Source organism: Triticum urartu, chromosome 6, assembly GCF_003073215.2.
Source record: "Triticum urartu cultivar G1812 chromosome 6, Tu2.1, whole genome shotgun sequence".
In the NCBI taxonomy this organism is placed as follows: domain Eukaryota; kingdom Viridiplantae; phylum Streptophyta; class Magnoliopsida; order Poales; family Poaceae; genus Triticum; species Triticum urartu.
The window spans coordinates 39,618,293-39,631,547 of NC_053027.1; the positions used below are offsets into that span (position 1 = coordinate 39,618,293).

At 47.9% G+C, this 13,255-nt stretch overlaps 1 protein-coding gene across 1 annotated transcript; it reads right to left on the reverse strand.

Annotated features, from left to right (window-relative positions):
* Positions 1-3,860: 3,860 nt before the first annotated feature.
* On the reverse strand, positions 3,861-12,090 carry LOC125517187. Its single transcript, XM_048682367.1, has 3 exons — positions 10,880-12,090; positions 9,981-10,081; positions 3,861-4,136 (listed from the first exon to the last, which is right to left on the reverse strand). The coding sequence occupies exons 1-2, from the start codon at positions 12,030-12,032 to the stop codon at positions 10,029-10,031; spliced, it is 1,206 nt and encodes a 401-aa protein (XP_048538324.1). The 5' UTR covers positions 12,033-12,090; the 3' UTR covers positions 3,861-4,136; positions 9,981-10,028.
* Between the last annotated feature and the right edge of the window lie 1,165 nt (positions 12,091-13,255).

Here is a 13,255-nt window from a genome sequence, read left to right on the forward strand (position 1 = left end):
AAACGTTAAATAAAGTCCATTTATTTTTTACTCTAGCACAAATGAACTCACCACTTGTAGCAGGACCCTTCTAGAAGTGATGAAAATAAAAGACTATTTGGTAAAAATCGAACCAAATCATTATTGATTAAAAAAATAAAACTAGCTTTAAGCTTCGGAATGTGCCAACTGAGCTACATATTTGACATTCCATTTGGTTCAAGCTAGTTTTTCTCCATGTAGTTGACTTCATTTTCCAACCACTATGGTCTCATCTTGGCAAACAACAACATAACTATGTACTAATGCACTAATACTGCTATTATACAATTCTTGAATATGTCAATAGGCATGCAAAAATATTTTTTTATTGAATTATAATACAAATAAATGCCAATCTTCCTCACATTCCAATCTTTGTGCTGGATAGAGTTTGCCACCTCTCACTCGAACAGCATAATTACATAGAACGCCACCACAAAAACATCAGAAAAGAACACACTATAGAACAACTTAGCTCTATGTTGAAGATATCAACCAACACTAAAAGAAACAGGTGATATGAACTACTTAATCTTTTTAGCTTCACACAAAATGATTTAAACAGCATTGAAACAACCAATTAACAAAAGATATATGTGCTTTATTATACCCATAGTGTAAAGGCATGCTATTACCTGCAGCAAAGACACTTTCGAGTGGATAATAGCGAGACAAGTAGTCAATTTCACAAAGTTTCTTGAACTGCAATGACTCAAGCTGGATCGTGAATAGACCCATATCTGTCAACAGGAAGACCACATTATTCTCCTCAGCAAACCCTTGTATATCATCGGATACCCTATATCCTTTGAATTCGTGGAAAGTAACTTGTCCAGTTCAATAGATTTTCCCAGCACCCATGAAGCAACACCATCACAATTGGTTTTTCTCCTCCATAATTGGGCGCTCAAGCCTGAAAGATAAATGAAACCAAGGCCTCCACCCTCCGCCCGCATAACCGTGAGGTGGTAATTGTCGATGTCCACTAGCACATGTATCACACTTAAGCTCTGTCTATCCAAATCAAACTCGAGGATGCCAGCCAGACTTTCAAAAAGCAACCAGTAAAGGGAATGTCCCACTTGGACACCAGGAGGTCCCGTGAAAACAATGCAGGGAGGTCGATCTGAACCCGGAGATGCCTTAGGTGGAATCAGTGTTGAGATTAGATCCCCCCACCCGCCAGTCTCTGACGAGTAAACACGGGCGATCGCTCGTGTATGTTGTTGGTTGTTTGTCTCTGTGCATACCAAGACCACCTGGAAGTGTTGGATGTCTCTGGTAGCATGAAGCACTGCCCCGTTAGTCAGGGTCTCCATCGGATCGAATCCCGGGGGAGCGGCAATGTGGTGCAGTTCGCCAGTGATAGGGTCCCACACCAGGACCTGGAGCGGCCTCAACTGGAAGATGAGTACAAGGCCATGGTGGCATCCGAGTAAGAAGTGGTTGTCAACTTGCAAGCAGAAGCGGCCATCCGGAATATGATTGGGACGATCCATTGTAGATTTAAAACATAATTCCTCGAAGAACCCAAGGAGAGGAGGCTTGTGGCGGTGGTGGAGGCGGAAGTGGCGGGAGAAGCCCGGGTCAGATATGAGGCGGCGCCAGCGCTTGGAGACGACGGAGGCGGGGGAGGGAGGACAGCTCCGGGGGGAGGCGGAGGAGGATCTCGGAGAGGAGGTTCTCGTCCTCCAGCGGTGGGGCCGCCGCCGGCGAGCCTGAGCGTGGGAGGAGGAGGCTACTCATCTTGCCCTCGTCACAACTCATGGGAAAGTGTGGTGGAGTCAAACGGGAAAAACTGGCTAACCTATCAGCATCGCCATTAGCGGCTCTGCCTTCGAAAATAAAAGTACAATTTAAAGAAGATCTCTTTCTAATCTCACTAATAATAGCCCCATAACCTCCTTGATTAGGCTGGTCATAGTGGGGAGTAACTTATACTAGTGTCATGCATATGACACTAGTCTAAGTTACTACCTTTATAGTGCAAAGTAACATAGTAGTAGTGTCATAGATGGCTTCATTTATTAGCTTGTAGACTCATCTTGTATTGAGAAGCGCTATGTTACAGTAACATATTATGTTACTACTTCTCATTAACTACTTGCCACATAAGCAAAAATTTCTTGGAGTGTGCTATGTTACTCACTAAGTTACGACCAGCCTTAGCTATTTCAATGTCCTTGATCACCTGTTTGGAATCCGAGGCAATAATAGCATTCTGAATCAATTCCTCAGCCACGATGTGTAGTTTTTTTCTTGTGTAGTGTACCAACCAAAGTGGAGTCACGCTGGCAGTGAGATTGAAGGCCAAAACGCCTCCCTTCTTTTCGGGAGAGCCCACGAAAACTAGAGTAAAAGGAAGCCCACAGCACATAAACAGGACATCCAGATTTTTCTTCTTCTTATTCTCTGAAGCTATGCAGATTCAAATGTATCAACTACTGTACGGAATCCATAAAAGAACTACTGTACGGAATACACGTAAAAAGTGTACAAAGTTACCGCTCCCCTCAAAATGTACACAAAACCAACAAATAATACAAGAGTCAATGGTGGCGGCCGCATTCATTCGGTCTCAAAAATAGTTCTTTTCTTCTAAATAAACGGGTTAAAAGCTTTAGGGAAAAGCGGGCAGACAAAACTACAATTCCGCGAAGGAAATAAGTGCAATCTATCACCGCATGGACAATGCCGCCACATCTTCTGACTCCACTGTGACCAACATAGCTTTTTATAATGTTTTGAGAGAATCTCGTATGGATGTTACCAAGGTTTTCAAACTATGTAAAGTTCATTTTCTAAATCAATCACTCTACACATGCAGCTCTGCGAGGACTTGGATGAGCAGTATGTTAATGCCAACCTAGATGATAATGACTTCCTGTGTCGAGCATCATCACCATGGTATTTGAATCTTCTTTAAGGATCTGTGCTTTGCGGTTTCTTAAGGGCAACTATTATCTAACCCTAGGTTCTTTACGATCTTATATCTCGGCTAAGGCAGTCAACATTACCTTTGGGCAGATTGTCACAACCCCGTGGTGCCACCGAGGGAGCCAACAACAGTAGATGATGTTGTTGCAGCACAAGGTGGCGGATCTGGCGGGCCAAGGTCGCAGTGAGAAGGACGAGACAGCTAAGTTGATGAGAGCGACTGGGCCACAACAATTTCTATGAAATTATTTCCCTTCGTGCTTGTGGTGGCAAAAAATACCATAAGATAATTCAGATACGTGAATAAGCTGGATGGCAATGACAGAAGTCAAATATGAGCATTATCAACCCACGAAAATAGTGAATCGAAGAAGAAGAAAAGGAAGTGTGGTTTAATCAAGGAGAAAATATGATAATCGTAAAGGTATATGTTAGCTGCCATTAATATTGGACCACTAGAATATGTATTTATCTATTGCAACCCATGAGCAATTAACTAGTTTTGAAAGAAAAGAAAAAAGATGTTTGCACCCCTTCTAAGAGCGCCTGCAACGCAAGATACCTGATCTAGCCGTTGGCTGATAAAAAAATAAGATCAAAAATTAAAACCCCTTCTAAGCGCTCTCCAATGGTAAGCGCTAATTCCAGACACGAAGTAGAGAACAGAATAAAGGCAACGACTCTTTTCATAGCTGGTGCGGCAGGTGAAAAAAGCGAAGCACCCGCTGCAGTTGGTGTTGATGCCACGCCGGGAATTGATCGACTAACTGCCGATCTACGTGGAAATATATCCTAGTGGCCTCACCTAGCGCCTGGCGTTGGGGATGGCCTAAGATGCTCCTAGACCGTCTTTCAAAAGCAAACTAGCTAGCTTATCATTAAACAGATCAACTAGCAAGATCTACCGACAAACGGGCTTGCATTAACGTGAGACAATAAAGGAGATGAACCACAACGTACTGATTCATCGAACACCTTCATGCCGGTTGACAAGTTGTGAACAGAAATTGGATAATAGAATGGAGATAGCAAATCATGTGATTTATTCCAACTTAGTCAACTTCGCAGTTCACCGGTGCATGCTAGATAGAGGGTCAATTTCCAGGTTGAGTGTACGAAGAAATGGAACCCAAGTAGCCATCTCACCATCTCAGCCACCAGAACACAACTCTAGATACCTGCAGAGCAATCAATGTCATCAGTCAAACAAATTTGTACTATTCTTTAGGGAAAAAATTAAGTGTAATATTCTTTAATGTCATGGACATATGAGCGCTCATGGAGAATAAAACAGATGCATCTGGTTTGTAGCTTATAGGTATTACTTTTATAAACGTGCGAGTTAGATAGTCAGTCGCAAATCAAAATTAATGAAATTCATGCAGTACAAGCCTCAAACAACGGATAATGCATTATCTAACTTATTAGTACTCCATCCGTTAATATTATTGTACAGTTTTTGGTGTACTGTTTTTCACCAATTCATGAACTGCTATGATGGTAGGCAGTCCTGTCATGCAACTTCATGATTTCACCCCTAGGCTGGCCATCCTACAACTGACCATGTTATTTTCTAAGGTTCGTGCAGTTCACAACTTTCTACTTCAATTAGGAGAGTGGCAAGTACTCCCTGAGTGACCAAAAGAAGTCAGAAAAGAAACGGAAAGAGAAGCCAGACAAGCAACCAATGTAAGCAGATGTAAACAAAAGAAGAGAGATTCTGCATTAATGATAGTATCATGATTGTGCGTGGATGGTATCATGATGAACAAATATAATGATTCGCTTTAGGACCTTGAGCTAGTGATTTTTCGTGCAGTACTCTTTTTTTCTGTGAGTTTGTTCTCACCCAGTGTCCCTTGAATGGTGTGTTTAAGCTTGTATCAGTTGTGACCTTTGCTGATTCATCATTTCCACAATTGCTACTCCAGCAAGTAGCAAGCAATTTTTTTTTCATCTAGCAGATAAGGGGTCCTGATGAATGTTTTTGCTGATTCATCACCATCATGGTTAGTGGTTGTGAGTCATAAATCTGTTCTATTCCTGACTTGCCTTACTAGGTACTAGGCTGACTTTTCTCCACTTGAACATTTCCATGGCTTTGCAAGCATTACGTGCCTCGAGGATCTGTTTTCCACTTCATTATAAGAGGCGGAAATTTCCCAAAGTCAAGTGGAGAAAAGGATAAATGCATTCAAATTTTTTATAGTTGTGATAATATTGTATTTCCAGTAGTTGTGATCTTGAAAAAGTACAAATGTGAGCCTTGGCGCAGTGGTAAAGCTGCTGCCTTGTGACCATGAGGTCACGGGTTCAAGTCCTGGAAACAGCCTCTTGCAGAAATGTAGGGAAAGGCTGCGTACAATAGACCCAAAGTGGTCGGACCCTTCCCCAGACCCTGCGCAAGCGGGAGCTACATGCACTGGGGCTGCCCTGCAACTCGTAGCTGTAGAGCTGTGATTACATTTATTGTAGTCCATGGCTGGTCTCTAGCTTGGGCTTGAGAATCTTCACATGTATCTATTTGCTTATGGTGTATGTACCTATTTGATTCCTTGTGTAGCAACAGAACAGAGTTTAAGATGCAGAGGTTGGTGGGGATTGGCGGTTAAGGAACAGGTGGCGGTTGGGTGACACTAGGGGATCAACCCGATTCTTGAGTTGGTTCCCTGCGGGAATGAACCAACCGAGCGAAGCCTAAAGGTCCAAGTGTAGTATCTTTTGGCTTGGTTTGAAGGATGGCGGAATCTTGAAAATCATCATAGGTTGTAAAAATCCTTTTCCATAGCCAAGATCTGTTGAAGAAGCTCAATCAGATCAAAGGACGCATGGGAATGGCCGAGATAGGTGCTCTGCTATTATATGTTCTCCAGATGATACCAGCTTTGGCTTCACAATCATTGATTGATGAACCCCGTCAATCAGTAAGAGATGGAATGAGGGGCATTCTAGGCCACCACATGAAAGAATTTTAAGTTTTCATCTCCGAAGCAGACCCATCTGATAGTGCATCTATTTTTCTAGTAACGCGCTGATAGTGGAGGAGTTGTTAATGCAATGTTTAATAATTCCCCTGAATTTCGAGCCAAGGGTCTCCAAGACAATCGACGAGTAGATCAAGGCCATCTTTGTTTCTTGGAGGCAGACAACATACGCATTTGCGATTACAACTAGTGATCGGATGGCGGTGCGGCAAGCGCGCGCGTTGAGTCCGCACACGTTCCAAATGAGGCTTTTGGGGTTGTGATCCATTGGAAAGAGGTCGATGTCCTGGCGCGTGGCGCAACCATGCCTCGATGGGTCTGCCTGCGACCACCGTGGTGTCGTCGCGATGGTGGGATTCGCGGGGAGCTCGCGATCAACCAGCACAGCAATGCCGAAAGGACGGACAAGGGAATGGTCACTGTGAAGAGACCTTCATACGCCTGCATCTCCGCCGCGGTGATCTTCTAGTCAACCTCACGATGCCAAGGGTACGCAGAATGTGGATCTGGGCGCGCCTCTCGGCCGTCGGCGGGGCGGCCGTCTTGCCAGTGGTAGACGTGGCCAATCGCCCGCGCCGAGGGGTGAAGTTGGGCGGGAACCGTCGTTGTCGCCCGCCAGGGATTGGCAGGGCGGCATCTATCTGCTTGGTGGTGGCGGCGAGCAAGTCGCCTAGGGTGACGCCGTTGGTGGCATCGAGCGCGGTTGAGAGTGGCGCATGGTGATCGGGGGCAACGCGAAGCGCGTTGGTGGGCTCGGGGTGCAGGCAGATCCCGCAGTGTCGTTCAGGGCCTCATGTTGGGCTTCTTGCTGGGCTTCAAGCTGGGCAGCGTGATGGGCCTTGGTGGCTTGCTGGGCCGATGCAACGTCCGGGGTGGATTTCGTGCGCGGCACGCCGCGCGCGGGTGCTTCTGGAAGCTCCTGGCAGGCTCAGCTGGCTGCACGGGACGCGCCGTTGGGCGGTTCGTGCTGGGCTCCAATGCCAACAGGGTCTCCGTGGACCGGTCTGCTGTGGGCGCAGCGCCAGTAGCGAGTGGCAGTGACAAAGCACCAGAATGCCCCAACAGCGGATCGGTCATTACCACCAAAGGTTGGGAGTCGGGGACCTCGCTGGCAAGGGAGGCTCAATTGGCTGCAAGGGACGCGCCGTTGGGCACGTCGTGGTGGGCTCCAACGCCAGCAAGGTCTCCGTGGACTGGTCTGTTGTGGGCGCAGCGCCAGTAGCGAGTGGCAGCGACAAAGCACCAGAATGCCCCAACAACAGATCGGTCATTACCACCAAAGGTTGGGAGTCAGGGACCTCACTGGCAAGGGATTGGCTGACCGGGTCGTTGTCCCGATCTCCATGCATGCCAGGGCGATCCTCGCCTGGCTTGGTCGTGTCGCTGGCAGGCCCTTGGGAGCAGGTGGGTGCTAACAGCCTCCGTCTGGCTGGGGAGGGTCACGGCCAATGGGCGGGTCCAACTGTTGCCGGGTCATGCACACCAGGACAAGAAGGCGAAGCAGCCGCAGAAGATGCAACTTTTGCACATCGGGCCTCCTCTGCCAATCTCTTTCTCTTTCCGTCGCGCTTTCCCCTTTTGGAAAAGCGACAGGAACTACGGGGGCCACCAGCGGTGGGCCAAGGGTCCATCATGCGACCGGTGGTTTGTCTTGTCGGCAGCGCAGCTGCTGCAACCGTACGGAGACAGGAGTTGGGCCAGCTAGTATCGATGCCAACACCATCAGCGTGGGCACGATGGTGGAACAAACACTAGCCCTTGGAGTAGATGGTCATGCCATCCGTGCGGCCGTCGGGAGCATTCGTAGTGCGGCGGCGATTGCGCCCGCGTAGGCGACCACGATTGCCCCCATCACCATGCCCAGCATCCCTACCACCAGGTGCACCGTCGCGCGGGCCGTGGTCACCGTTGGTGGCTAGGCGGGCCGCTCAGCCGCAATGGCGGTGGCGAGCATGATGGACATAGGGTACTAGAGGGTGCGGGTGGTCAGTGGCATGGAGTAGATGCGTGCAGGGACGGATTCCACGATCTCGAGGATGGCCGCCTGTGAATGCTCGCAGGGTCGCGAGTGCGCGCAATCACCCGGAGGGTGGCGAGGTCAGCGCAGGAGCGCGTGCTCGGGTGGAGCTGCTCGATCCAGCAGCTGCTGCCCAGTAGGTGTCCAGCCATGGAAAAGTACCAAGCTTGTGTCAGGATGCCACATAGCTCGAGCTGCATAGAGTAGTCGAGGGAGCCAACATCGGCACGGGCGAGCTTTTTCCAGGGGCGGAGCGCGAGGGTGAAGCCGGGCCTGTTGATGAAGTGATAGCCGGCGAGGCGGTCCATGAGCGCTCGGGTGGTGAAGACGAGGAAATCCTCCGGGTGGTATGCATGGATTGTGAAGTCTCTGGGGTGGAGATAGAGTGAGGAATACATGACATCCTTGACATCTCGAGCGGCAATCACCGACCTGTCTCCGCTGATGGAAACCACCATTCCACGTCGCAGCACCATCTCAGCCTCTTCCATCTCCACATAGTGCGAAAGGATGACGTGCACAAGGTCATGGCCTGCGGGCAGGGGCAGCGGCGCGACTCCGCCTGGGCTGCGGCGGCCAAGGTGGCAGCGGTGGCGGGGGGAGCGCGCAGCATGCCGCGGTGGTACTTGGTGTAGTCACGCGAGGTGTGTCCAGGATAAAGACAGCGGTGGCACCGGGCGTTGTTGGTGCATTCCCGCACGGGGTGGCTGGGCTCAAGGCAGCGGAAGCACAGGCCGAGGGCCGCCTCCGGAGACGGGATGCGACGGCGGTGCTGGAGGGGACCCGTGGCGGCCGCGCGCTGCACACCCTGGCGGCAGTTCTTGCGGCAAGGCATCTGGAAGCTGTCTGCGTCGACTTCCCCGCCGCCATTGACGCGGTTGACCTCGCTGCGAGTGGCCACGATGGCGCGGCGGGGCCGCACGTCGCCGGAGGGTAGGCTGCCAGTGTCGGGCTGTGTGTGTGGGGGGGGGGGTTCTGGCGACCTTGTTGTAGGACCGCCGGACCACTCGCCGTCGGAGTCCGGCCAGCGCCACGACCGGCGAAGCCGAGGTCGAGGTCGCCAGAGCTCCCACGAGGGGACGCCATGGATGGTCGGGGGGAGGGGAGGGGCTGAGGAGGAGGGCTACCGACGGGGGTTTGCCGACGACTGGGTTGGTTGGGGCTGGCCTAGGGGGAGCGCTTATCTTCAACCGTATTCAAGAAAGATAACTATAAACCTTTAAATGGTGTAAGGTATTGCATTTATCTCATATGTAAATTCCATTAATAGTTGAGGGTGACAAAAACTATAATGTGGATATCTTAATTAATAAAATTTCAGACTTGTAGAATTTTTTTAATGTTCAGAACTCTTCAAATATTTAGTGCTTATATCTAAAAATAAATTATAGACACTGGAATTTATTAGAAACAAGTAAAGAGTACTACTGCCTTGTTCCATGAGAGAAGATTATCGTATTATACTATATAGGTCATGTTTTTAATGGCATATGAAATATGCTGCCTACTTCATTATTGCTACTCCCTTGGTAGTGGATAAACTATTACCTCCTATGAGGCATGATGAATGTGGACTCTTGGATCATGTAGAATCGACGGTCCAAAACTATATGGGAGTGTCTTAAAAAAAGTTGAGAAGCTAATATCTGCTTACACATGTGAGTTAAGAGTGAAAAACAAAATATGCTAAGAAAATATATAACCAACTTGCCTAAGAGGCCTAGACTAGTATAATTGTACAATAACTACAAGCAAACACTAGGTATTACAAAGATCCACAAATGGACAGAAATGTGTAATGGCAGTTGCTACAAGGGAAGTTAATCGTACTAAGTATTGTTGGTTAGCAATTAATTGCGCAGAGGGAACAACAAACAAGTTGCACTCACTCTCGATAAATCCATAGCCATAAAAATATCAAATGCAAATGTAGCAACCAGTAAAAGTAAAGCATAAATATATCCATGTAACAACGAAAAAAGAATATGTTTCATTCAGTTATTACTTGAAGATAAGATTACCTGCTCAATCAAATGCATCACGATAGCATATCTATCGGACCAATCATCTTATGTATTGGGCAGAAGTTCAGCTCCACCACGTCCACCACCAATGCCCATGCCTACATGCATATTAAGTCAGGGAACCAACAACATTCCAACGAAAAGTCAAATAGATATGAGGGGGGGCATCGATGAGATATTTTGATAAACTCACACATATAATTTCAGGAAAACAATTCAGGTTTAATACAACATAGGAGTAGATAGACAAAAGCCCATTTACTATCAAATGGAGAGAATATTCTCAAAAGAGTATATACTCACTAGTGTCACTAATGAAAAATATGCATCCTCAGACTATTAGCTGATCCATGCCATATTGTGCATAATAAAAATATATTCAAACTAATAAGTTCTAGCAATAAAAGTGATCCCGACTATTCACCTTTTTAACAAATTTAGTCAGAAAAGATTAACTAAACTCGACTTATTAATTCTGGCACAAAAGAACTTGCCACTTGCAGCATTATACTCTTCTAAAAGTGATAAAAAGGAACTGGCTGGTAAATAAACCCAGTCATCGTTATTATGGATTCAAGAGTCACCCAGCTGCCACCGGCTTCAACTAAGGGAACTCGAAATTACAATACAGTAGAGTCACCTTGCTATAGAAGCAAAACTGGCTAGCTACCACTATAGATGTTTAGATCACATCAACAACCAAAGAAAACACTACAGAACAACACTGCTATATGTTGCAGAGATCATCAAGCAGCAAAATAAACAAGTGATGCGTTATTATGTCACTACTTGAAATTGTTAGCTTAGCACGAAACTCTGCAAATAGCATTTAATCAATCAAATAACAAAATACATCTTGATTTTGTTATACCCGCATTGTAAATGCATGGTATTACCTGCAGCATACACACTTTCAAGTGGATGATAGCGAGACAAGATGTTAGTTTCGCCAAGGTTCTTGAACTGCAATGACTGAAGCTGGATCGTGAACACGTCCAAATCTGTCCACAGGAACACCACATTATTGTCCTCAGCAAACCCTAGTATCATTGGAGGCTCTCTCTTCTTTGAACTAATGGAAAGGAGCTTGTCTAGTTCAATGGTTTTTCCCAGCACCCATGACGCAACACCATCAGAACCGGTCTTCCACTTCCATAATTGGGCAGTGAATTTTGACAGAAAGAGGCCACCAAGCCCACCGCCCTCCGCCCGCATAACCGTGAACTGCCAATTACCATGAGCATAGATATTCACTGGCACATGTATCACACTTAAGCTCTGCCTATCCAAATCAAACTTGAGGATGCCATCCCGACTGTCAGTAAGCAACCAGTAAAGGGAATGCCCAACTAGGACAGCAGGAAATTCTATACCGATCATGGTGGGAATTTCGTGCCTAGAAGCCTGGGATGGAAGCAGTGTTGATAAGATATCACCCCAGTTGCCACTCCCCGACGAGTAAACCTTGGCCATCGCTCGTGTATGCTGTTGGTCGTCTGTCTCTGTGGTTACCAATACCACCTGGAAGTGTTGGATGTCTCCAGCAGCGCGAAGCACCGCCCCGCTAATCGGCCTCTCCTTCGCACCGAATCCCGGGGGAGCGGCAACGCGATGCAGTTCGCCGGTGACGGGGTCCCACACCAGGACCTGGAGCCGCCTCACATGGAAGATGAGCACGAGGCCATGGCGGCACCCGAGGCATATGAAGTGGTCGGTGACCTCGTCTTCGTCGACCTGCAAGCAGAAGTGGCCATCCGGGACACGATTGGGGGCCTCCATGGTGGGTACGAAGTACAAATGGCTGAAGGACCCGAGGAGAGGAGGGTTGCGGTGGTGGTGGAGGCGGAAGCGGCGGGAGAAGCCGGGGTCGGAGATGAGGCGTCGCCAACGCTTGGAGACGACGGAGGCGCGAGGGAGGGAGGACGGCTCTGGGGGAAGGCGGAGGAGGATCTCGGAGAGGAGGTTCTCGTCCTCCAGCGGCGGCGCGGCCGCCGGCGAGGGTGGAAGGCGGCGGCGGCGGCGGTGGCGGCTCATCTCCTCGCAGCTCATGGGGAATGGGGAAAGTGTGTGTGGTGGAGAAGCAGCAGCAGGCCACGATGTGGAGTGACGCTGAAGCCCAAAACTCCTTTTCTTTTCGGGAGAGAGCCCACTACCCACAAACAGTACCTACCAAAAAGAAAGTTTCTCAAAGAAAAATGTTTCTCTGTTACTCAAAAAAATGTTTCTAAAAACAAGTACCTAAAGGCTAAAAACGCAGAATATTTTAAAAAAAATCTGGATACACAGATTCAAATGTACTCCCTCCGTTCCAAAATAAATGACTATAAACTATAGGACAACTCGTAAAAACGTAAACAACATGTAGCTCTGATTTTGATGGTAAGCCTGGAAGGAGAGATGTGCAAGTGTTGTGCCGATTTTTCTTGCGCAAATAAATGCTTTGCTGATTTTGATGACAAGTACACATTTACACCTATCCTCCCCCCCCCCCCCCCCCCCCCCCCCCCCCCCCCCCGGTATACCGGTGTGTCAGAAGTGGCGTATGATGCTTTCGCCCCCTCTTTCCTTGAAGAGGTAAAAATGTAGGTGAATTATTTTTCCTTCCCTTCATATGTCTCCATTGATGGGAGAGGAGGGAACCCTGACTATTCTCTTTGGTTGTACAATAAGGACTAGATCAATGTGTGTTTCCTGGAATGATGTTTCACCAATGGGGGTGTCGATGTCTGGATAAGATTTCCCTAGTCCCAACTCCATTTGTGCCCTTGGATGTTGCTAGCGAGGCAGCGGTAAGAACAACATCGGGGTGGGACGGTATTCTTTGACTGCCGATGTCTCCAACGACGCCTACTCGCCCTATTGATAAACTTGGGACAACATGTTCATGACTTGGACCAAAAGTTGTCATCTTGGGTGACACAATCAATGCGTGAAGGAAGATGCCAGTTCAATAACATGGAAGGCAATATGAGGGCAGAGGATCAGGCGTTCTTCCTCGACAATGTCAGCACCACACGTGGAACCAGGATAAAAGGAAAACTAGGATGATCGTTGATAAGCGCCACAATGACATCGACATCATTAGCGACAACATCCACTCGGGCTATGGCACTTCCTCGGGGGTTCGATGATGATAAGTGGTGACAACGACAATTGTTCCCGAGAGTATCCACTCATTCTTTCTCATCGTTTCCACGTGTGTGCAATACTTCCACACAAGTTTGTTTTTTATGGGGATTGCCACTGTTTAACGATTGCGCCATATTTTCTTC

What these genes read in the sequence shown, in the direction of transcription:
- LOC125517187 (XM_048682367.1), bottom strand. Translation starts at nt 12,032, where the DNA reads ATGAGCTGCGAGGAGATGAGCCGCCACCGCCGCCGCCGCCGCCTTCCA. An exon ending in TGAAAGTGTGTATGCTGCAG is followed by an intron (nt 10,082 to 10,879) that starts GTAATACCATGC and finishes ATATGCATGTAG; the next exon opens with GCATGGGCATTGGTGGTGGA.